General features: G+C 44.0%; 1 protein-coding gene across 11 annotated transcripts in view; it reads right to left on the minus strand.

Annotated features, from left to right (window-relative positions):
• Nucleotides 1–355: 355 nt before the first annotated feature.
• The window catches only part of LOC139799991 (calcium-activated potassium channel subunit beta-2), a 132139-nt gene continuing 109028 nt past the window's right edge, over nucleotides 356–23466 (minus strand). For 3 of the 11 annotated variants that reach the window (XM_071752624.1, XM_071752627.1, XM_071752623.1), the window contains exons 2-5: nucleotides 16783–16893; nucleotides 10396–10566; nucleotides 7889–8084; nucleotides 356–2544 (exon numbers count right to left, since the gene is read on the minus strand). In XM_071752624.1, coding sequence (XP_071608725.1) covers nucleotides 2260–2544; nucleotides 7889–8084; nucleotides 10396–10566; nucleotides 16783–16893 — 763 coding nt within the window. In that variant the 3' untranslated portion in view covers nucleotides 356–2259. Of the gene's footprint in view, nucleotides 2545–7888; nucleotides 8085–10395; nucleotides 11672–16782; nucleotides 16894–22996; nucleotides 23067–23466 lie in introns of those variants that run through there. The other 8 variants (XM_071752629.1, XM_071752628.1, XM_071752626.1 and 5 more) reach the window with 6 other exon arrangements.

Consider the following 23466-nt stretch of genomic DNA (forward strand, 5'->3'; position numbering starts at 1 on the left):
GCAGGGGTGGGGGACCATAGCTGTGGGGCTCAGGTCCCCCATCTCTTTCTCCATCCACGCTGTCACCAGGGGTTTCACACTCTATGGTGGCGGATGGATGGTTGGGTAAAGGTTGCTGTCAGTCCACTGAAGACTTTGTGACTCCAGTCTCACTGATGCTGAGGGTGTCCTGAGCCACTGATGATGGTTTCTATGAACTCCACAGACTGATCAAAACCACACTTTAGTGAAGAAACCTTTACAAATTCCCTGGTTGCTTCAGCACTCATCATTTTTTGGTGATAGAGGCTGCTACTAAGAAAAGTCGGACGAAACAAGCCAGATCTGAAGGCAGAAGATATTGAAATCTGGGAGATTTAGTTTCATATTTTTATTACATGTTTTTGGAGCCCTGATTAAACCCCCACCCTCCAGGAATTTATTTATCTAAGGAAAATTAAAGTACTGATTACAAGATTGCAGGTTCATTTGCACTGCTGAGAACTTTTTTTTTTTTTTTTTTTACAGCTCATGTTACACTTGCATGACTTGTAAAGTTTTGTAACATCTTAATTTTTAATGCTATGTTGCCAAAAGGTACTTACATAGAGATGAAGCAGGCAGAGTATTTGCTTTGCAGTCCTTTTGAAGGGGGGGGGGGGGAAATGTTGGCTTCCTGGTTTAAATAGGCCTGTAAATGGTTTCTTTGAGTTATTGGATAGTGAGTTCACAGGGTGCTCACAGGAGCTGCCTTGTGTTTGTTTGTCCTTCAGGCTGAGTGCAAAGTGAGAAACTGTGAGAGGTGTCTTTAAAATATAAAACAAGAAGAAATGTTTTCTACAGGGGGATAAAGAGAAATTATGCAGGAATCGTGACTATAGTTTGCATGAAATTATACTGGCAGGGTCCCCATGGTAAATATTTGACAGATAGGACAATATCTTTGCCTATGAGATTCTCAGTTTTTCCAATAAATCATTGCATCTGGGTCTTTTAAAATCATAATTCAAGTCAGCTAGCACTGTATACTGGGTTAAGGTCAGGAAAGATTTCCGAATGTATCAAGATGATTATCTAACAATTCATTTAATAGAGCCATGGAATTGGATGAGATTTTTCTCAATTCTGATGTCACAACAACAGTGACCTTTGACTAAAACAACAACATGAATATTGTATAAGATCCTGCAGTGCTGCTCCTCCATATTATATGGTAATATCCAAGGATGAAGGTTATAAATACATGAGTTATACTGTTGACTTTCCAGTTGGTAAAAACAAGAAAAAAACCCATAATCAGGTTCCAATACACAACTAGATATAATATAGCTTCTTTATATATATATATCTGTATATATATCAAGTAAAAAAATCTAAAATAGTTGGAAGTAAAAAATGAAAAAATAGCAGATTGTGTTATTTTTTTCTTTACAGTGATATGGTAGCAAATACAAGACAAATGAGTCATAAACCTTTACTTAAGGTATTCTGGTCCCATCTCCATCAATAGGGCTCGGACTGAAATAGCAAATGGAAAAGCTGATTTTTTTTTGGCTACAGCTTCTGCAAGTGACAAAGATGATCTTGATACGACAGAAGGAAATTATAACACTAAGTAAAATAAAACTACAAAGTATTTTCCAAAAGACCTTAAATACTGTAGGGTAAAATTTACTTCTGAACTGGGAGATCAAACACAAAGCATCACAATGTCCTGCTTCGACTGAAAATACTGAAAATAGGAAATGCTTATCCTGGCCTCAGTACATCCCTTTTGTGCTATCTTGCCATGAAAGCCCCCTATCAAATCTTTTTTTTTTTTTTTTTTTTTTTTCCTCCTGTAAACAACAATAAACAAAGCTACAAATCTATTGAATGGACTGAGCCAGATGTGAGATCTCAGTGATGTGCAAGTGGTTGGCTGCCCTTTGTCCAGTGGTGAATTACCCCCAGAATCCTTTACATTAAGAATGTCAAGTGAGTAAGCTTGGCAAATGGACACACTGAGCCCTATTTTGGCTGTAGAAGAGAAAGTAGTACTAGTGTCAGCATAAAACAAGATCATATAGACAGTCAACACAAAACAGTATTTTTTCAGTTGTCTGCATAATTATAACATCATGTTTGCATATAGAACAGCTTTTGCATTATTGCTCTACTTATAAGAATATAGTAAGGAACTTATAACAGACTCGCACATTACAAACTTAAGGTTCTTTGGTGAAGAATGAGAAAACAGTATTTTCGCTGCACGGAAATTCAGAGGAGTTTTTGTTTTTTTTATCTGCTGATCCTTTGGATGCTCTCACAGATGAGGGAAAGGTACTGAGTCAGCTTTACCATCGCAACGATGGCCACCCCCCCGATCATCATGCAGGTGGGCCAGAAGAGGGAGTGGAACAGCACGTTGGAGCTGTACAGTTTGGTTAATATCACATTCTTCTGAACACCTTCAGGGTCATAGAAGCAGGAGAAGCGTTGGTACTTTCTGAAGTTTTCCATCACAACGTTCACCAGTGACATGGACTCCTCGTAATTCTTTCCACACTTGGGTATGTAGGAACACTGGGAAGAAATTAGAGGGAGAAAAAAATGCATCTCCAAACCAAATACAATGTCTGTTTTCACGTGGCAAGCAGAAAAATCTCAGGATGATTATGCTTTTCATAATAAGAGTGGAACACTATTAAACTAATAATAAATTTATCAGACAAAATTCAATAATTTCAACATCTACGTGATCTCCCATTGGAGCACCTCCAAGTGCTGTACAAACATTAATGCTTTAATCTACACAGTGGCCTTGTGAGATAGGTGAATATATTATTATTTCTAATTTACACATGCAAAAATGGAACTGATGAAGTACCTCTTCATCCTAAGTGGCATGCATATGCTGCTGGTTAGATGGGTAATAGACTCTGTAAACACAAATCTGGTAGTTCAAATCTCACTTGGATCAGATCAAAGTGACTGTGGTGGGCACAGGAGTTGACCCACAGAGGAGAAGGCTGCTGAGACACCTTTATACAAATGTTCCCATAATGTAATGAGAGAGTGAGTTTTATGAGGAAAAAAGACATTTTGAATCAAATTATTGGACCCAGGGCTTTTGATTGGAATTGTTTTAGTGTATAAGCTTTATAAATGTCCCTCCATTCTTTTTCATGACTAGGCTGTGACTCTTTTGTAATATACTTCCATAGATCCCTAGTCCTAATAATGATCAGAGGATTAACCTTCTAATAGGATTTGATTGATTCATTGGCAAGTTTATTAGCAGAGAATATGGTTTTAAGCACCCCAGAAAGATTTTCTGGCATTAACAGACTGGAGCATTAAAGACAGTGCGTGGCAGTGGTGCCATTATGAATATTTCATAGAGCTCTAGAAATTAAAGATGGAAAATATCAGAGCAGTAATATATCATCCATCTTCCTGCTGATGCAGGGCTGCTCCCTCCAGGATATTCTCTTGCACTCTGCCCAGCATTGCCTTAAATGTCCAAACCAGAAGCCCTATCCCAGTGCCTATGGGTTTTTAATAGATCATAATATATTAAGTTGGAGAAATTTTTCAGTCATTTCCTTTTACTAAATTATGTTTTTTCACAATCATAGCAGCAGTACCTCTAGCTCAGATAGTTTTCTTGGTTGTTGCTTTCTTTTTCTTGCAAGTTTGTGCTTTACATCTTTGTTTCTTGAAGATCCAGCTGTTGTTATCCTGAGTGAGGAGATTAAATGGGGGCTCGGACACTCTTGCCGAAGTCTGGCCCTCCCCCCTTGTTGGAAAACAGCAGGCACATAAAAGCCCAAATTATTACAGATTACAGTACTTCAGGTCTGTGGAAATATCCCTGGAGTGCAGCAGGGGGAGGCCTGGCTTCCTGCAATCAGTATTGTCCAAGATTCTCCCAAGGGTACCTGGTGCTGCAGTAGAACCTGAGCTGTTGCCTCCTATACCTGATGGCAGAGCCACCAGCAGTGTTGGGCTGCCCGTGCCTGAGGGTCTGGGAGGATGAAGTTCTGATGTAGAGTTGTGCAAGGGGGGTCGATGTACTTCGTCTCTCAGCCAGGCTCCTTGTGATGAAAGTCTCCAGGCTACAGTGTCTCAAGCACTCACCGAGATTACTCTGCGTGCTGTCTGCCTTGTTCCAGCTCTACTGAGCTCCTGGAGACACCCTGGCCTCAGTTTTGAGGAGCTCCTCAGCACAAGGACTCTCTGTGTGCATTGTTGTGGGATGCTCCTGGTCTCCTTTGATGCCTTCACTTCCCCAGCAAGATCCCAGGGATAGCCCAGGGCTGGCTCTGGAATGCTCACAGATCATGGGTAGGTGGACATGGATAACAGGATGTTTTGGGTGTTTTCTTTGGTTTGATCTTAATCTACTTTTCTCCATTGCCTGATATGGAATTTTTCTATCCACAATTGTTATGTTGTACCTGTGAAGGCAGACTACTGAATCTGTGCTGTTCTGTTCCATCTCTGCATTGTAGAACATTTGAGAATCCAAAAATCTGAAAGTAAACAATATCTGGCTCTCTACCTCAAATGAGGATTCTGTGATACACTGTGAGAAAAAGCAGTTCTTGTGTTACTTGCAATCTGATCACAAGGAGGACATACCAGACAGTTACAGAGAGAATTTTTTATAACAATTCCAGCTCAGATTTTCTATTTAAAGGATGGGATATGTAGCCTGGATGAGCCACCTCTGGTCATGTCCAGTCCAGTGCTCTACTCTGTGCAGAATTTCTGAGGGGCTTCTCTTGTAAAGTCATTAGTATCTCCAAGGATGGAAATCACACAACTCCTCCAGGAAAGCTGGGGGCTGTTTCATTTAAGACAATAAAGTTACATTGACAACCTGACTGCCAGAGGAGCCCCTGTTTCAGGTTGAGCTGTGAAATGCAGGGTTCTTGTCATATGTCTGTGTTGGGGTGTATGTCCCTGTCACACTGAGCTTGGAAGTTGGGGCTGGAAACTTTGATAAGATGTGCTGTGGTAATCTTTGTGAAGAAGTGGTCAGGACATTGTTGTACATCTCTTTTGGAAAGTGCAACAGGTTTCAACTGAGGGCTGAATGAGGAGCTTTGTGTCTGCACTGGGCTGATACTGATTCCTGCAGACTGAATTCTCTATCCCCAGCCCAGAAATGGGTCTGCTGGGAACCACAGCTGAACATTGCTACTCCCCCTAAACAAGGCAAACTCCTCCTGGGTTATAAATACCTGAACCTTTGGTGGGAAACCATGAGATCCCCAATCCTTTCTGAGTACTGGGCAGTTATAGCTGGCAGAACAGTGATTCTGGTGATTAAAGCCTGCTTGTTATCTCACAGAGCATGGGTATAAATCAGTGGTCTCTCCGATGACACAAAAAGAATGAAAATTATATAATATGAGATCAAAATGGGGCCTTTAACTACCTCAGCCCTTCCTCAGGGTGACAGCCTGGCTCTATGGTCCAGGCACAAGGGAACACTGGCTGATTTAACTCTTAGAGCTGAGAAGGAAAAGTGCAGCTGTGAAAGTGTTTAAACTGCTATGGTTGTAGTATTGATGAGGAGCTGGGCTTGTCTCAAAGGCTAGAGATAAAGTATGCCCAGTGAGAGCAAGGAAAAACCATGAAAAACCTTTTGTGTTTTCCTGGGAAAGACTCAAGCAGCTTGACTGATATCCATTTACTTCCCACTGATTCCCACCAGAGTCTGGCAGCAGCACGGGGTAGATCTCAATATAAACTGTACCTGCTCCTCACCTCACCTTGTGGGCTGACAGCTAGGTTAGACAGTAAGTCTCTGAGACTAATCAGTATTTAAAATCAGAGTGCATTTTGATTCATCTGTCCTAGCTGGGGGGGAGAGAAGAGAAATGGGCTTGGGATGTTGCTCAGTGTGTGCAGTGGGGGGATGCTGACCTTTGGAAGGCCATTGGTGTTGGCCTGGGAGGGTAAGCACAATTCCCTGCTATGTCCCCAGGGCTCAGTGAGCCAGGGATGGGGTTTTGGTTTGTTTATTTGGCAAAGAGATAGATAGGAAGTGCAGTCCTGGGTAGCTGGATGGAGAGAAGGAGATAGCACACAGCTGGAGCATCACAAACCAGCCGTGCTCAGGGCTGCTGGTCCTGCTGTATGGGCATTTCTCCAGCTGGGGGAGAGGGAGCACTTGTCCAGGGACCTGAGATGGGTTGTGCTAATCTGAGCTTGGAGGCCCTGCAGACCCCCACCAGGCATGAAAAGCCAGGTATTTCATGGCATTGCAAGCTTCCATTCAAAACTGCTTTTGGATTCAGGTCACATAGCCCACAGTATGTCAGGAAAACCTGGGAGTCCTCCTGAGAGCAGAGCTTAACCTGTAAAACAACCTTGGGCAGGAAAAGTATTAACTGTGCGTACATTAAATTAAGAGGAGGTGGTGCCTGGGAGAATTTCAGCGAGCAAAAATCATCAATAACAGAAGGTGGAGATTTATCCTGAATCTCTTGATTTATTTGGATCCAGTGGAACACTGAGACTGAGCTGATCTCTTTGAGCCTAACTGCAGCACGAGTGTCACTGGATTTTGCTCCTGCCCCAGCAGCAAGTGGGATCTGTCCTGCCACAGGCTTCACAAACAGTGAGTGCCCCCTCTTTGCACCACTGCACCAGAGGGGAAGACAGTGCTCCTTTTTCCTTCAGATCCAGAGGACTTTGTCTCTCAGCCACAGGAGCTAATTATCCAGCAGAATAACCAGCCTGGTGCAAGCGCTCTGTGCTTTGACTGATTTTAATATTGCTTCATCTTAATATGCAGAAGTAATTTGGTCTACTGAACTGCTGCCATAAATAGAAACACAATAGGTTATGTTGTCAGCAGCTCGAACAGGGGCTCTGCTGTTATGTGCTACACTTTGTCAAGCACCCATAGCTGGGGGTGAAGCAACCTTGGATAACCAAGTAGTTAAAGCAAATCTGGCACTTGAAAGTCTAAGGAATCAGCTTCATCCCTGCAGCTTGCAGGTTTAAGTACCCAGGGGCTGTAGACAAAGGTGGGAAGAGGGCGATTTCTTAGTGCTATTTTGCCTTACTATGTGGAGGGAACAAACAGCCAGCTGTGAGGAGGCAGCTGCTTGCCTGGGTGTGCAGCTCAGCTGTGCCTGTGCCTGCTGGGCTCCTGCTGCCTGCAGCAGAGCCTCCAGGCAGGAGCCATCTCCATCCCACCTAGACAGTTATGCTGGATTTTGTACTTGCTGAAGCAGAGAGAGGAAGTCTGCAAAATTGTTAAAAATCAGATTTTTGGTTCACTTTCTGGAATCAGGGACAGAAAGACAGTCTGACTCCTTAGCTTATACATGCCCACAATCCAGGACTCTTTTTTTTAAATACTGCTGCTTTTGATTTGATAGTCCCTGATCTGCAAACATTCAGCATTTTTGCACCATCTGCAGGGTGAGTGCTGTGCCTTGACCCAAGTACCACTTTTGTGAGACACTGGGCCCTTCTCTCTCCCCATTGCCTTCCCTGGCCCTGCCATTTCCTGGCTCAGCTCCAGGGATGCTCCATGCACATCACTGGGGTGTTCCCAGACACATGGAGCCATGCTTGGGTGGGAAGTGACCTGTCCACAGCTCCATGGGAATATCAGTGTGACAAGTGCTCAATGCTGTGCCTGCCTCTAAATCAATGCTTGCACTGGCAAAGGATGAAGGAGGCTCCAGCCTCCATCCTGCAAACGATGAAGGTGGAAAACTGCTCCCTCTGGAGATGTGAGCTCACGTTGTGCACTGATTTCTGCTTTCTCTGCTCTGTATTTACCAGGGAAGCAGGAGCAGTGTAAGTCTTATGCTGCTTTAAACTAAGGAATGGGAATAATAAGGTGAGCAACCCTCCAGAAACCTGTTTAGGAAGAAATTATATTTTGTGCTCCTACCTCAGAATTAATTTTCATTGTTTCCTCAGTGTGGTAGAGCAGAAGCTTCTGGCCAGAAGAGGTGAGATTAACATACACCTGGAGGCAGGGGTACTGAGAGATTTTCCAGCAGTCTGGACCACAGCTAAATGAGCAGTTGAAGGTTTCTGTGATGGATGCATTGAGAAGTGAGCACTGAGCCTCTTCTGTCCAGACACTAAGTATGAAAAAAAGAGATGTTAGAGCATGGCAAGAATGAGCAACAAACACTACATGCAGCTTAGGCTTTCCATCAGGGGGCATCTTGTAGGAGACAGGACATGTTTTGGGCTTTGAGGAATGGATTGACTTCCTCATGTTGCACATTGCAGACAACATATTATTCTGTGGTATGTAAGATTTGTACTTTGGTAACAAAAAAAAAAAAAGCCCATTCACTTATGCCTGTGTGTAAATGAAAGGGAGGTGTAACAGGACATACTGGACTATGATGGTTAAAGACAAAGTCCAGTTCAACTTAAAGTGGAGTCTGACTTTACCTTACCAGGGTATTTATATTCATAATCATGAAGGCACCGTACCATGCAAGTGGTACTGCATGAGGCTCCACCTGTGGAAAGACTTTTTTTCTAGTGGCAGCTTGCTGGGTTTCTGTGAGTGAAGTCAGTGTCTGTAACTGTTCAGGAGGATTTCAGCTTATCTCCAGCTCACTGGAGGCTAAAATGGGAACGATGGAGCCTGGGCAATGTTCCCTTGGGTTCCTTGCCTGTATTTAAAAATCTCTGGCTGTATTTTCCTTAGGGACAAGAGCAGTGGGAAGGGCATGGTGAGGGCTCTGTGTGAACCCCTTCATGGGCTGGGGGGAAGGTCTCAGCCAGGGATCCCCCTCAGCCCCTTGGACCCCTCATCTCACACCCTACATGGCTTTCCTGTCCCCCACCCTGCCTTGCTAAACCTACAAAAGGCACAGTACACAGTAAGTGATATCAAAGATTTCTGACTAATTCCCTTGGTATTTTATTTCAGCAGTGATTTTACTTGTATACTCTGTTTCACATTTAAATTAAATTATGCTACAATTTCTGTGGAGAAGTGAAAGGATTTTTTTTTCCTCTCCCAGACAGTATTTTGTTGTCTGTAAAGGAGAACAACCCATAAGGAGATCTGGCTGTGCTAAGAGAAGTGACAGCAAAGACTCCTGGGTTGTCATCTTCTCCTCAGTTTCACCTTTCTGACTGCTGTTTTATTCATGCATGGGTGTAATAAAGTAATATCTACCTACAAGAGACTTGTGAAGATGGAATATTTAATACTTTGGAGGTGCTTTGATATCTTCTGGCAATATTTCACATAGTTTCTCATATAAGTCATCTCTTTCCACATGGTCAGTGTTGACTTTAGCAGCCTCTCTAGCTAGCCCTGATACTGCTGAAAGGTCTGTGAGAGCAGTTTGGAAAAGCAAATGCTGTCAGATACTTAACAGGTCTTGATCTCTGTTTTCAAAATCTAGACTTTTCCTGCATTTAAAAGGGGCCGAATACCTTTATTGCACAAATAAGATGCTGCAAATCAGTGCACTTTATCCTCAGGCATTGCTACTTTTTCTTCGTTGTTACAGGGTCAAGAAGGAACATTTTCCTGGAGCTGCACCTATGTAATTGGGGATTTTCACACCAGTTAACTGCAGGTACATGCCTGAAGAAGAAGCCTGTGGTGGATAAGCCAAAACATGCCAGATATTGGCTCGGTGAGTTTGGGCACAACAGACTAACATTTGGATCCCAAATTACACTTATTTCATTCTGCTACTTCCACTGATCAGGGCTGAAGAAACAATGTTGACAGTCTTATTAAAGTCTGGGCTGGATTTTAAATAGGGCTGGTGCTTGAAAACTGATTTTGAGTGCTGCTAATGAATCACAAGCCAAACTTCCTGCTCCGTGGCAGAAAAGACCTCAGAAAAATTAAATGCAGTGCAGTAATGATGAAAGATCATTCACTTTCAGCGAATTACTGTATTTCAGGAGGATTTCACTTGTTAAAATGAAAGCAATACCCTACACGGAAAACTACATGCTACAAAGCAGTTTGATTTCTCTCACAAATTAATTCTCCATTCTTCATTTGAAAGCGTGTTGTTTCTCGAGGCTACTAAATGTTTTTGCTGTTTTCTCCTGTGTTTGGCTGGGCATTGTAGCAACTGCCCCAGAGGCACTTGGAGGGTTCAGAGGACTGTCAGACAGCTGATACAGATATTACATGGGTTTTAAACTGTGGCAAATCTAAAGCCTATGGATCAAGATTTTGTCAAATAGAGATCTAATTTTTCCGTTGCTTATGCTGATATTACTCAACTTGCTTTATCTGCAGTTGTGGGTATTTTACCCTGGGGCAGGGAAGTAGAAAATCAGCACTGTGTTGACCAAAGGAAAAATTAGAGAACTTTAATAAAAAGAGTGACAAGAATAAGCCACAAGAAATCAGCTGGAGCAGATTGTGTGAGATAAGGGTGAGTGTCATGAAATTACCTTTGCATGTAGGACCGCAGGAGGGTGATTCCCAGGAGGAAGTACATCATGATAGAGCACACCATCATGGCCAGCCCCAGGAGTATGGCCCGGTCTTCTCCAGCTTTTAGGGCTGTGACTGTTTTCTTTTTGTCCAGTAGATCGTGATCCCTGATTTTTTGGTAAATATTTCTGAGGTTGAAAATAATACATTCATATGTGAAGTTCATACTTAATCAGTGAACCCTCTCTAGGGTGGGTAGTTCCACCTCCATACCCATCTCGTGGGAGAGAAAGGCTTAAGGATCCTCTGATGTCCTTTTTCAGGATTCAGTCTGACCTGGTGAAAACTTATTAATCTCCAAAATAAATTACAGCCATTTCTGAAAAGGTAAAAGCCTCTTATGGCAAATATAAGGATTAAACAGTTGTGCTAGCTCAGTAAATCCTTTTTTAGTACGGTTTCATTGGCTCAGTTGAATGATAGCATTGGTGAATATGACCTGTCAGTGCCATCTTGGGCCACTAGAAGATGTTTAGATATATAAGGTGTCTTTTCTTGAGTTGAATATGGTGACAGGTCTTTGATAGGAAATAGCCAGTTGTCATTAAAATTATCTGAAAGGACCATATTCTTTTATGATTCCCTACAGGACTGTGGTTGGGGAAATTTTCCACCCTGAGCGTGACTCAGAGCTCATGAAACACTATGGGGATTTTGCAATTGATTTCTGTGGGCTTTTTGATTGGGAGCTTATTTACTTTATTTACGAAATAGCTTTCTGGAAGCCCAGTTACTCATTACAGTGAAAACCCTCGCAGAAATTTATCCACCAGAGCTATTTGTTCTGAGATTAAAAAAAAAAGGAAGATCCGACAAACCATTCCCCCTTCAGCAGAGAGTCCTTTGCATTTTCTAGCCATAAGTCCTTCTTTCATCTCTGAGCCTTTGATGATTCAATGGGTCATGAGGATACAATGGCGAAGCAGGGAATATTTGAGTACATTTCAAACACACTCAAACTTTGTGAGTTTAAAATGTACTTACAGACCTGAGGCTGGTCAAAATCTCCTGTGTTTTCTGTTACAGTTCTTTTGAATCATCCATGCGGCACCCGAAGCATGTGAACAGCACACCTCTGAGCCCTGGCACCACCATAACATGGACATGGTAGTACACGTGGAAGAAGTTCTTCTTCTACTGTCTGCAAAATGGCAGGTGAGCAACATCAACTTCACTTTGGGCTCTAGCAAACCCACCACTCATTTAAGCTGAAACCGCCAAGTTTCACTCAACCTTGGAAAAAAAGCACTGCATGTCAGACCAACCATATAAATTATGTTCACAAAGAGGGACAAAAAAATAGAGTTAAGACAGATGTAAAATCATACATAAAGACAGAAGAAACAAGAAAATAGGTTTCACCATATAATTCCTGAAACTGGAATTGAATTTGTATTTGGATGACAAGTAATAGCCAGAAAGAGCACATATGGTGCAGGGGCTTATAGCAAAAAATTAGCTTAGATGGTACAGTAGTCAGTAGTCTCCCTTACTTAAGACCCACTGAGGTTTCTTCATCCAACTGTAATTTACATCTTTAGATATCCATGCTTTCTCTTCAGATCTATCCTTTAAAGCTTGTCAGTGTTTTCCTAGTTGGAAATGAATTGGTAATTCAGCCTGTCAGATTTTTCTCTGGTGTTGGGGAGAAAAAAAAAATTATGAACTAGCAGATGCAGTTGCCTTCAGAGATGTAATGCCGAGTAATAACCTAATATTACTTCTCTAGTATTATTTATCAAGCTGAGTTTAACTCTGAGAGATGCTATTAGGATTTGCATTGCTCCTAAATGGAAGCAGGCAGGAAGGCCAGAGATTGTCACACAGTTCCAGCACATTAACTGATCACACAGCATAACTTATGTCAGTGCTTGGACATAAAACAGAGACAGTGCAATTGCTCACTCATGTCACCAGAGCAGCTAGGACATAAAAGGGATACAAATGGACAATTTAAAAACAAATAGCTAATTGAGAACCAACACTTCCCACATGGCCCTGAGCCAAGAGATGTGCAATGAAAGGTAAAAAAGGATGGACTGAAGGGTGTGTTGTGGAAATGATCTATGTGGCAGGTGACTGGCAAAGGGGCTGCTGAGCAGTGACTGCCTGCCAGGTGCATCTCCCACACTCACCTGCCATGGTAAATAATCCTAAATGAAGCTCTGCCTCAGGGGTCATGCTTGGACCATTCCTTCTGTTGCTCTTTTGCCAATATTTGCTATTCAAAGCCCTGAACAACAGGAAAGTGGTAGCCTAGTGCACCTCATGAAGGGCTTTTTTCCCCTGAATCTGTTCTGGGAGCCAGGCAGACAGCACACGTTGAGGTGTGTGCTGGTGTGGGATGCACCAACCCCGAGGCAGCCCAAGGGGCACCTTGAGTAGCCCTCCCCCCTCCTTCCTGCTCCTGCCTGCACTGGGGAGGGGACAATTTGCTCTATAGGACACTGGGACCATCTGCTATTACCAGACTTGGCATTTTTGTCCACGAGAGCCCTGTTTTGGGGGGGATGTGATGCCTTGGGCAGGACATCTTGCTACTGACAGAGCAGCCTCAGCATCTCCTCAGCTGGAGTGTTAGTGGTGGCCTCCACATGTCTGTGTGCTGCTCCAGGGAGGGGATTTTGTGTGCGAGTGAACTTCTGGCACAGCCCAGGGACCTCTTTCTGCTCGGTGAGCTGGAGGAGTGCGGTGCTTAGCCAGCTGATTTTGGATCCCAGGGCTGCATAGCCACAATTAACTGACTGCTGCAGTCTGTTGAAGTACAGATCCCTGCACCCCAGACACTACTCCCCTAGATGACTCCATCTAATACTTGAGATTACCTGGTATAACCCCCAAACATAACACCAAGGGGGGCTGTTTCTTTTTAAAGAAGTCCCAGCTGTCAGCTCCTGGGGTCTCTCTGCCCTGTACAAAGACAATTAATAGAAAGCAAGCCTCCAAGGACAAAAGGTCTTTGCTCTCCTGAATGTTTCCAAATTGAAGTTTTCCCCGTGCTAAATCTCACTATTCCTTTTGCCAAATTGCTCAGAGGATGTGAGCTGACTGCTCTACCTGGGCAGAGCTGCCAGAGAGGAAATCTTGGCTGTGACCACAGTTGCTGGGGACAGAGCAGAATTTTCCTTCTCCGTTTCTCTGCATGGCAGCAGTGCGGGGATCTCTCTGCAATGTGCTCAGCAGCTCCCTACATGATCTCCAGAAGAAAGCTTAGGGAGGACTTAGGTGATGAAATTAGGCAGCCCAGGCTACTTAGCACAAGTCAGTCAAGGAGTATTATGGTGCTAGATTAAGCCTACTGCCCTTAATAAGAAATTCTACATCTTTTGGGGAGTTGCTCTTATTTGCTGCAGCCAAGACCTTTCTTTGCCATCATGAGGGATGTGGACCTTTAGCACGAGGTTTAGTGAAGGATGAGATGTGTTGTGCATCCTGTGTGTTCTGTTGGTGCAGGACTGGACTGCAGCTCGGGAGATATGACTAATTTATTGGAATGCATTACTTAGGGTCCAATATGCCAAGGGCTTGCAACTGGGCCCTGCCCAGTAGAACGGAAGAGGCTAAAGTAATTCTGCTTCTGAGCCAGTACAACAGTTCCTGTTTTGCTCAAAAATGAGTAGATCTTGGAGCACTACAGAGGGGGTCTATTTTCTTTCCTGAAAACCTAGACTAAACAGGCACCTGCAATGACTTTTTTTTTCTTTAATATACACAAGTTATCTACCCTCAATTTCCTTCCCTAGCAAATAGACATTGTCTCCTCCCTCACTGAATGGTCATGGGGCTTGTCAGATGGAATTTCTGCCTGCCTGCATTATTCAGTGACTTTGAATTCTCATTCAGCTCTCTGATATCACAGATGTTATGCAGATGTCACTCAAATTACTTCATGTTGAGGTTTTCACTGATAACAGACGTTCTTGAATACAAGTGTCAGAAAAATTCCTGTAACTTACCTGCAGTATTCCCAATACTCGGGGACTTTTCTGCTCAGAAGCCTTTACCTTTTTCTTTACAGGCTATATTTAGCTGTATCAATTTTTGTTATTAGAGCAATGGCAACAGGAAATCTCTCTGGAGCTCTCACAAAAGACTCAGAGGTGGTTGTGGAAGAATTCCCATCAATGCAACCAGATTTCATTCACTCAATTCCATCCTTCTTCCTCACAAAACTGAACTGATCTGAGCCAAACCAAACCAGTGCTTTGGTTTTCCAAGCTTAAAATATTGTGTAATATTGAATCCTGCAAAAGCCATTGCCTGTGAGACACCTTCCACCCAAACATAGGGGATTCATCCACAGCCAGTGACCCATTGCTGAACAGGGCATTATTGTGGGGGGACTCCTTGAAAGTCACCAGCTTGTGGCATGTTTTAGTTTGCTGCCTCAGTTGACATTCTTGTCTGCAGTCTAGGAAAGTGTAATTTAGGGGAAGACATTTCTCTAAAATGCATTGCTTGTTTCATAAAGTGGTGCTGCTGGTGACCTTACAAGTGTTACAATTACTGTCAGATGCTGGTGGATGAGTTTCTCCCACCAGCAGCACTTGCTCTGTTTTCACACCTCTCCTAATGCAGCCCTGAGGCTGTGGTCAGCACTTTCCTATTTCCATTTTCTCTTCCTCCCTATCCCTCCTGAATTTAATTAATCACTCACAGGGAATGAATAAATCCTTCTGTATGACTCTCTAGGACCATCTGGGAAATAAACCTACCCAAAGGCTTGAAAAGGCACCTGAAATTACTGTGGCTGGTGCGTAAGTAGAGAGGCACTGCTCCCTACCTCCCTATTTCTGCAGTCAGACAGGGGTGAGCTCAGCACAGGGTTTCAGCTGACCAGATGCTGGTGAGCCCTGTTTAGCTCAGAACTCAGCCCAAATTAATAAGTCCCATGGAAAGGCATGGTGTGAGCTGAAAGCCAAGCTAATCAGGAGCTCAGAGCTTCCAGCCAGCCCAATGTGTGGGCAGATATCTCCTACAAGTGTCTAACCTTGGACCATCCTGCCCATGACAATGTCTTAAGGAAGGAGAACAATTAGCCTGGGGAAAATGCAATTAAAGAGGAAACTTGCAGAAGTACAAGAGGCAGTTAGATAACAAGCTCTAACAGAAAGTCCATGGAAACCTGCTGCAAAGCTGGCCCTTGTAGCTTCAAAATATCTGCTTGAGATTGGATTATCCATAGAGCTGAACACCTAGGCAGGCTTTGCAGAAGAGTTGAGCAAATGGACAAATTTTCCAAAGAAACTCAGTGCCCTGAGGGCATCCCTGCTGCCTGAAGCCCTGAGCAGATGCCAGCAGTAATTTCTCATTAGAATAACTGAAGAGCTTGTTTTGCTAATTGGCACTGTGGATACGTTAACCTCAGTTTTTGTTTCACCAGCATCTGATTTTTTATGATTACATTTAATAGTTACTGCAAGGGGAAGTGAAGGAGAAGAGGCAAGGGAGGGAAAGAAAAGAAAGGGAAGTGTGTCTGGTGTGAGAAGACAAGTTGTCCAGCAAATCTCACTAAAAAGGAGTGAGATTTTGGAAGGATGAGTCTGAGCATTACTGACAGTTCTTCTTTCATCAGTGATATTTGACTTCTTTCATCCCAACTGAGTGTTGCCTTTGTCTGTGGACTTAAAATCTCTCCTTCCCTTCCCTTCTCTTCTGTGTAATTCCCTGTTCCTGTGGGAGACTCAGTAACTCATTTATGCCTGTGTCTCCTTTATGCCTATTCCCTCCACCAACACCACTAGTGAGCTTGTGGATACCAGCAGTCAGCTCACTTTCCAGCTCTCATCCTGTGCAGTGTATGGAGCACGTGCTCATCCTCACACACACTCATACACACAAACAGAAGACATCTCTGCCAGCTGGATGCACCATCCAGATGTATAAAAGGGCAATGATTTGGCTGAGGGAGAGGAGGTACCATGTGTGTATTGTCTGGAGGGGATGTGGGAGTGGTGGTAGCTGATGGCAGGAAGCAGGGGTTGGGGTTGAAGCCTGCAAAGGCTTCATAGGAGTTGGAGCTGGGGCTGCAAACCTGTGGCTGGGGATCAGTGTGCTTTTAAATGTGCAGTGACCTCAGAGGTGGTCACAGCATGCTGATGATGATCTGGGGACAAGGAAGACTTTGGCCATGGCTCTGGCATTGTCCCTCAGCTCTGTTTTGGCTTGGCATATTGACCCGGGTGCTCATCGGTTGGTTCTGTGGGAGGTAGAGGAGTGTCTAGGGTGGGGGATGAGACCCAAGGTTTCTCCTACTTTTCCAGTGCCACCACTGAAGAGAAGCTACAGGCCACACTCCTAAAGATTCAAAGCCATAAGTGACAATCAGCATAGCTGCCATTTACCTTTTCTCATCCTGTTTGTAATCTGTAGAGTTCCGGCCACTGGTCCAAATAAACATTTTAAAGGGTTGCCCAGTGTCGTCTTGGCTCGCTGCAGAGGAACGTTGGAAGGACCTGGGGGAAGAGGGATAATTTTTGTCACTGCCCATCCAACGCAGCAGGCCACATTATATGCAGTGTGCCAAATCCCTTGTGGCTGTGCCCAGGCTGGTCTGAAGGAGGATCATTTGTTAACCCAAGGAAAGATGTAAAATAATGGGGATGACAGATCTGAGGGAACGAAAGATAAATCTCATCAGCCCCACTGGTAAAATGGGATCCTAAATCACCCATAGTTTAAAAAAAAGCTAATAGATGCATCCAATATCCTTCTGGCAGTATTTTGGGGGTAGAAGATGTCTATTTTTTAAACACACCCAAGTTTGCTACAGATTATTGGTTGTATGGCAGGTCTCAGTGCAATGAGGCCCTCGAGGAAGGTGTCTGAATGAGGCACAAGTATGGAATGTATATGCAGCATTTTGGGGAAATGCAACAGATGTGACAAAAATGTCATTTTCCCATAGAGAAACAACTGTCCCAAAGCCATTTGGCCAGACCAATTAGATTCCTGCCTAGGGGCTTCTTTGTTTCACAGCAGAGTATGAGGCCTGCTACCTTCTCTCAGGTTCTTCTAAAGAGGGGGAAAGTCTGAGAGGTTTCATTTTAAGGACTGAATTTGAACCCTGTGCTTTAATTAGACTTTATAGAATGAGGAAGAGAATTTAAAGGATCTTGAGATGTGTTGCTGCTCTCTTGCCCTGATTCAAGGTACAGTCCCTGTTTCTATGTTACTCAGAGCAGATTTTGGTTGCCCTACATCAACTGAATGTGGCCAATCACCTTTCCAGATGGTAACTTTACTGCTGAGCTGAAAGCACAGGCTGTACAGGACCTGCCAGTGGGGCTGCAGCTCCCCTCACAGCTCCTCCTAAACTGCTCCTGGTTTTAGTGAGGCTCAACCAAAGTCTCAGTCTCTGAGAACTGGGGCCTTCTTGGTGAGGGATGTATTTCACATTATTTCATGGCAGAGCACTTTGTGCTTTTACTGCATTCAGAGTAAGGCTGAAGAAGAAACAGAAATATTCCTGATAGCAAATACTTTAATGCCAAAGATTTCCATACACTGGGGGCCATTCTTTTGCTCACTAAAAAATAAACCTGAATGCTGATGCTGTCAACAGAGTAGGCAAATTAATTCCTCAGTGCTTCTCATCTGAAAAAATCTGTAATTCACTACAACCATGCAAAGGGATAATTTCAATATTTGCATAGTGGTGAACCTGAGAGAATACTTAAATCTGAAATAGGTGGCTGCAGGGGAATTCTGACATGAACAGGAGCCAAAACCCATCCACACACAGACAGGTTGGTGGGTGCCAAGGGACCAGGCTCTCCATCTGGAGTCATCCCAGAGCCTCACCATGGCACAGACCCAGGCCAAACTCAAACTGGCCAAACTGGTGACCCTGTGACCACCTCCATGCTGGGATCCTGCTGCTGCAATACTTAGAGATGCTGGCTTGGGACTGGAGCTTGCTAGCAGGGACCTTGCTTGAAATAACAGATGGTGACAAAGGGTTTGGGCTGCATTCATGCACAGCAGATTGAACAAGAATGTGGCCCAAAAGAAGGGAAGAAGAAGGGATTTTCCCCTAGCTTCTTCCCTGACTCTGCGGTCATCATTGCAGCTCTGAGAGCCAAAAAATATTTTTTTTTTCTTTCCCTACAACCACTGCAGTTAAGTGATGGGGATTAAGCAACAGAAAGAGGCACTTGCTCCCTGAAATAACTATAGTTTAGATGGTGAAATAGCATCTACCAGTATCTAATCAGTATAGCCACTGACTAAGTAGTGTTTTTACAGTGATCATGGCAAGAAATCTGGGTCACAGTGCCTTGGGTCTAATCCTTATTCTGGAGTGCAAGACTGCACCTACACTACCTGAGATGCCTCAGCACTGGCTGCCAAGTCTGTGCTGACTGAGCCCATGTTCCTGCATTGAGCAAGGGGGGGAGGGTTCAGAGCAGGTAGCTTTGAGGATACATTTATTATTTGTTTGAGACCTGTCCCAGCCTGATCCTCTTAATGCTGGAAAATAAAATACACACATATATATATATATTTGCTACTGCACCCTTTAGGGTGTCACAGGTGCAGGAAAGCCTGGCTGGCTGTGCTGCCACAGCTTCAGTTGTCCCAGAACTCATCAGGAGATGGTCATGAATGCTATTAGAGAGTTTGTTCTTAAATAAACAAAAATTGGGCACACATTAGAGGTAATCAGAAGCTTCTGCTGCCTATCTGAGTCAACAGGGACAGCTGCCTGGGCTGGGAGGCAGGTTCACAACTCCAAGTCAAATTGCTGGAGCACCACTACATGAGAGGGGTCTGGCCCACTAAGGGGGTGCTCGAGGAGGAAAAAGGGTGTCTTTCTTCCCCCAAAAGTCAGAGTGATCTCAGACTCCCATATAGTGCCAGTGCCCTAGAGCAGTCCATATGTGACAGCAGTAATCCTGCTTGCTTCGTTGCTGGGCAATCCAAGCAAACTGTAACACAATTACACACCTAATTTTGTGTAAAATTATTACACTGGTGACACCACAGCAGAAGTCAGATGTACACAACTGAAGTCCAGGTTTCCTTTAGGAGGATGTTAGCTGCAAAGCTGCTTTTGCAGAACAATAACAACACAAACTCTCAAGACCCTCCTTTGAAGGCTTTTGGAGGACTTGTAACTTAGAACAGCTGCAACCTGCATGTTCATGTCCTGTTCCACCAGGTCAGCCACCAAATTTCCATGCCTTTCTCCTCCCTTGAGTTAATCCCGAGGCAGGACTGTGAATTCTGTTCTTTCCCTGTCCCCTCTCTCTTTTCTGATAAGAAAAGCAGCACTTTTGTTTGCCCATTGCCTCTCTGAGTCAGCTACTGGCAATGTATTTATTTTTTTCATGCAACAAGTAATCAGCCTGTGAAACTCATTACTGCAGGCTGCCAGCCTGGCATGCAGAGTAAAACTGGATTGTGCTGTTGCTTGAACAGACGGAGCACCTAAACTCATGGTAGTACTTGTTAAAAAAACAGTTTAGAAGAGGTGCTTCAAGCTGCTTTTTGTTTATCAGGAGTCTGTAGGGAATATTCCTATAGGGCAGATTATGAGCAAACTGCTGTACTTGATGTGGCTTCTGCTGTGTGTTCTCAGAGTTAGGAGACTGGGTTGGATCCTGGGCTTTCTGCTTGATTTTGCCTGAACATTGCTGTCTCCTTCATTGTTTAGCCAGTGTAGCATCAACACAGCCATCTCTGAGCACAGTTGCCACAGAGACAGGCAAGGAAGCCATGCCTTGGTTTTCACAAAACATGCTTTATTCTTGGTGTTTGAGTCTATTCTGACTAAATGCACAATATTTAAGAGATAAACTTTGAGTAAAAAGTGTACAGACTCCTACGTACACCATGTGCCCAGCTCTAAGGGTCCATGATGCTGACACATTGGGTGCTGATCCACTCCTTCCACCTCCCCCCATTACCATCCTTCTCTTGAAAGTTATCTTGTGATGAATTTTATGGACCTCACTAGGAAACCTGACAAGTTTTCCCCTTTTTCAGCTACCACAAGTTGAAGATTTGAGATAGTTTTGATAAGATTATAACTACTTTGCCTCAGAGTGTCAACAAGTTCACTCAACAACAACCTAGAGGTGGACTGCAGTGTGAAGAAAGCATGCTGGGGCAGCTTTTGTTACAAAATGTTCCAAAAAAAGATGTAATTCTGAGGGTGAATCTCAAAAATCTTTAGCTGATACCGTGGTAACTATATTCCATGCTCTGTTGTCCCCACTTTCACAATAGGCTGGTTGCTTTCTTTCTTCAGGCTTCAGTTTATGTCACCATTTACAGAAAAGGTTCCTTATCTGTAGGTCACCACATCTGTGAACAGCCAAAAAGGGATATTTTGGACCACGTTTTTAGGTAGAAAGCTGGGTTTTATATGTGTGTTTATTTGTAATTACCTCTGTCTATGTTTATGTTAGTTGTAGGGTTTTTGAAACCTTGGAGAAATATTTATGGCAGCAAACTAATGAGCTTTGCTCCCCTTATTGCATTTCATTTCCTGGACAATGTGGCTACTGTAAAAAGAGAAGCACTTGCATTAATTTTGCCTCATAAAAGACACCCTGAGCCATCAAAAACCCATAAAAGCTGCACATTCACCTAAAGATGTAATCACTGACCTTTCAAGCTTTATCTGAATACTCACATCCCTCTTTCTCCATGCTGCCAAGCATTCTTGATGCTTCATCCTGACATCTCTCAGCCAGACGATTCATTTGAACCCAGAGGCTGTTCCCCAAGAGTCCTGAAGTGTTTCCTTCTAGTCCTGGGGTACACGAGCAAGACCTGCTGTGGTTGTGGCCATGGTGTGACATGAACATCCCCAACACACGTGTACCCAGGGAGGTTTCACACCCTGGCACTGAGGATGCAAACCAGCAACCAGGTGAACGCCTACCTGGCAGTTCTGTCCTGACACAATTCAGAGGGCAGTGCTCCTTGTGTACTCAAAATACCTGTTTTTTTTTGCAAGTCTCCATGGAGCACAGGATCTGCTTGCCCTAATCCCACTGGTCATAATGGACAGAGAGCAAGCATGGACTGAGAGCAGCACTGAGATAACTTAGAAATGTCTCTGCATTAGCAGAAGGCAGTCACCAGTTACGGAACATTTAACGCTCTGGCAGCAGCAACACTAAATTGTGAAGCAACAACAGCAATATCAAATGTTGTATTTTTGCCTCGTGACTGGACTTCTCTGTACAGCAAGCTAATGGGCACAGTGCAGGGCAGAGACACATAAATAGCTGTTCTGGTTGGAGCACCTCAGAAGCTCTCTCTGTACTAACTGGCTAATCCAGCTGGCAGATGACCTTGAATTTGGGGGTTTTCTTTTCCTTTTTTTCTTTCCTATGTCTCTTCCTGGAATGAATGATCTTTATTCATCGTGTCTGTGCTGTGTCAGTCTTAATTATTCTGATTTAGCTGATCAAACCAGCAAATTTTAAAGAAATTAGTGTCTCCAGACCGGCTAGAAAGGCAAGAACTACAGTTTATCATAATGAGCAAAAGAGTCCAAACTTTGTTAACCTTAATCTTGGAGAGGCCTGACACCTCAGCTTCCCCAGATGCACATGGGATGTGCTAGTCCCATCACTGTACCTGGCAGATAATATTTTCAGGCTACATCCAGGTAGCAGAGCATGTAGTGAAGAGCCAGCCCTCACTGCCACCCTCATGTTTTGGTGTGGTTTGCAATCCAAGCACGTGGCAATGCCTCTCTTGGCACGTTGCAGTCACCAGGGATTGGCATTTGTGAGGAACAGCTGAGGATAATTGTCCTCTTTGCCTGTCAGGACTTTGCAAGCATTTTTAGCTTTCTGTGCTGAATTTGAATTTACGTAGCAAGTGACACATTGGACGAGCACTATATTCATCATCTCAGCTGCTCTGTGGTGTCAGAGAAGGGCACAATCTGCCTGTAAAACGGGCTGGCTTTGGGAGGGGGTGCAGCAGTGGCATGTGTTGGGTCAACCCTTGCAAGACACCCCTAATCAACTGAGCCAAGAGAGTTTTTAGGGAGATCTGCTCTGCCAAAGAACAGGTAGCATTACACTGATGAGGAGGGATCCTGGGGGTGAGAGTGAAGGCAGTGGAAGTGCTGCACTGCCTCATCAGATGATCTCCTATAAATCTAAGCTCACTTCTCTGTAATTGCAAAGAATTTGGGGAAGCACCAAGTCCCATCCATGGGGACATCCTCTCCAGCTCCCGCTTTGTGCAGTGGTGTCTCAGCTTTACACCCCTCCAAAGAAGAGCTGATCTGAGAGGAACACAGCTTTTAAATACCCCTGAAGAGTGTTTCATTTCAGGAAAGCAGTGCTAAAACCCTGTTGGTGTGCTTGGGGATGGGAGCACAGGGAGGAGAAGACAGATATGCTGCTGAGGATGGGGAGGGCACCAGCGACCCTAAGAAAAGCCACTGAGAAGAAGAAAATCACACGGGCAATGTGGCTGGGGAAAGAGGTGAGAGCAGAGAAAGATAAACAGACACAGAGCAGCACCCAGAGGAAAAGCACAAACAGGCAGGAGAGATATGACAGGAGGGTTTTTTTCTCCTACCTAATTCCTTGAGCTGGTCAATCATCCTTTATCTCCTTTGAGTCAGTCCCTGTGCCATGGAGAGCACCAACTGGAACAAAGCAAAGGCAGAAGCCAGCTAAAACTACTGCCCAGCGGGAAGTGAATGCTCTGGCACTATTTATTTTTGAGTCTACATTTGGATTAGCTGTAAAGAGCTGCGTGGATAAGCAAGCAGGCAATTACTGCTGGGACATGCTGCTGGTGAATGGAAACAGCTCCAATCTGCTGAGGACATATTGGAATTCTAATTCCGCTAAGATGCCTTTAGTTACAGCGCTCATCATAGCCACTAAAAGAGATGGGATTAAAAAATAAATACAACTCATTTTGCCTTTGGTCTGCCTACTCTGCTCCCCTTTCCTCCCTCCCCTCCTCAGTTTTAGCTGTTGTTTTACTTTAATTTCTGTGGCAGTTAGGCAGCCTGCATTTAGTCTGCTTGTTAATTTTCA

This window comes from Heliangelus exortis, chromosome 9 (genome assembly GCF_036169615.1).
Source record: "Heliangelus exortis chromosome 9, bHelExo1.hap1, whole genome shotgun sequence".
NCBI classification, from domain to species: Eukaryota; Metazoa; Chordata; class Aves; order Apodiformes; family Trochilidae; genus Heliangelus; species Heliangelus exortis.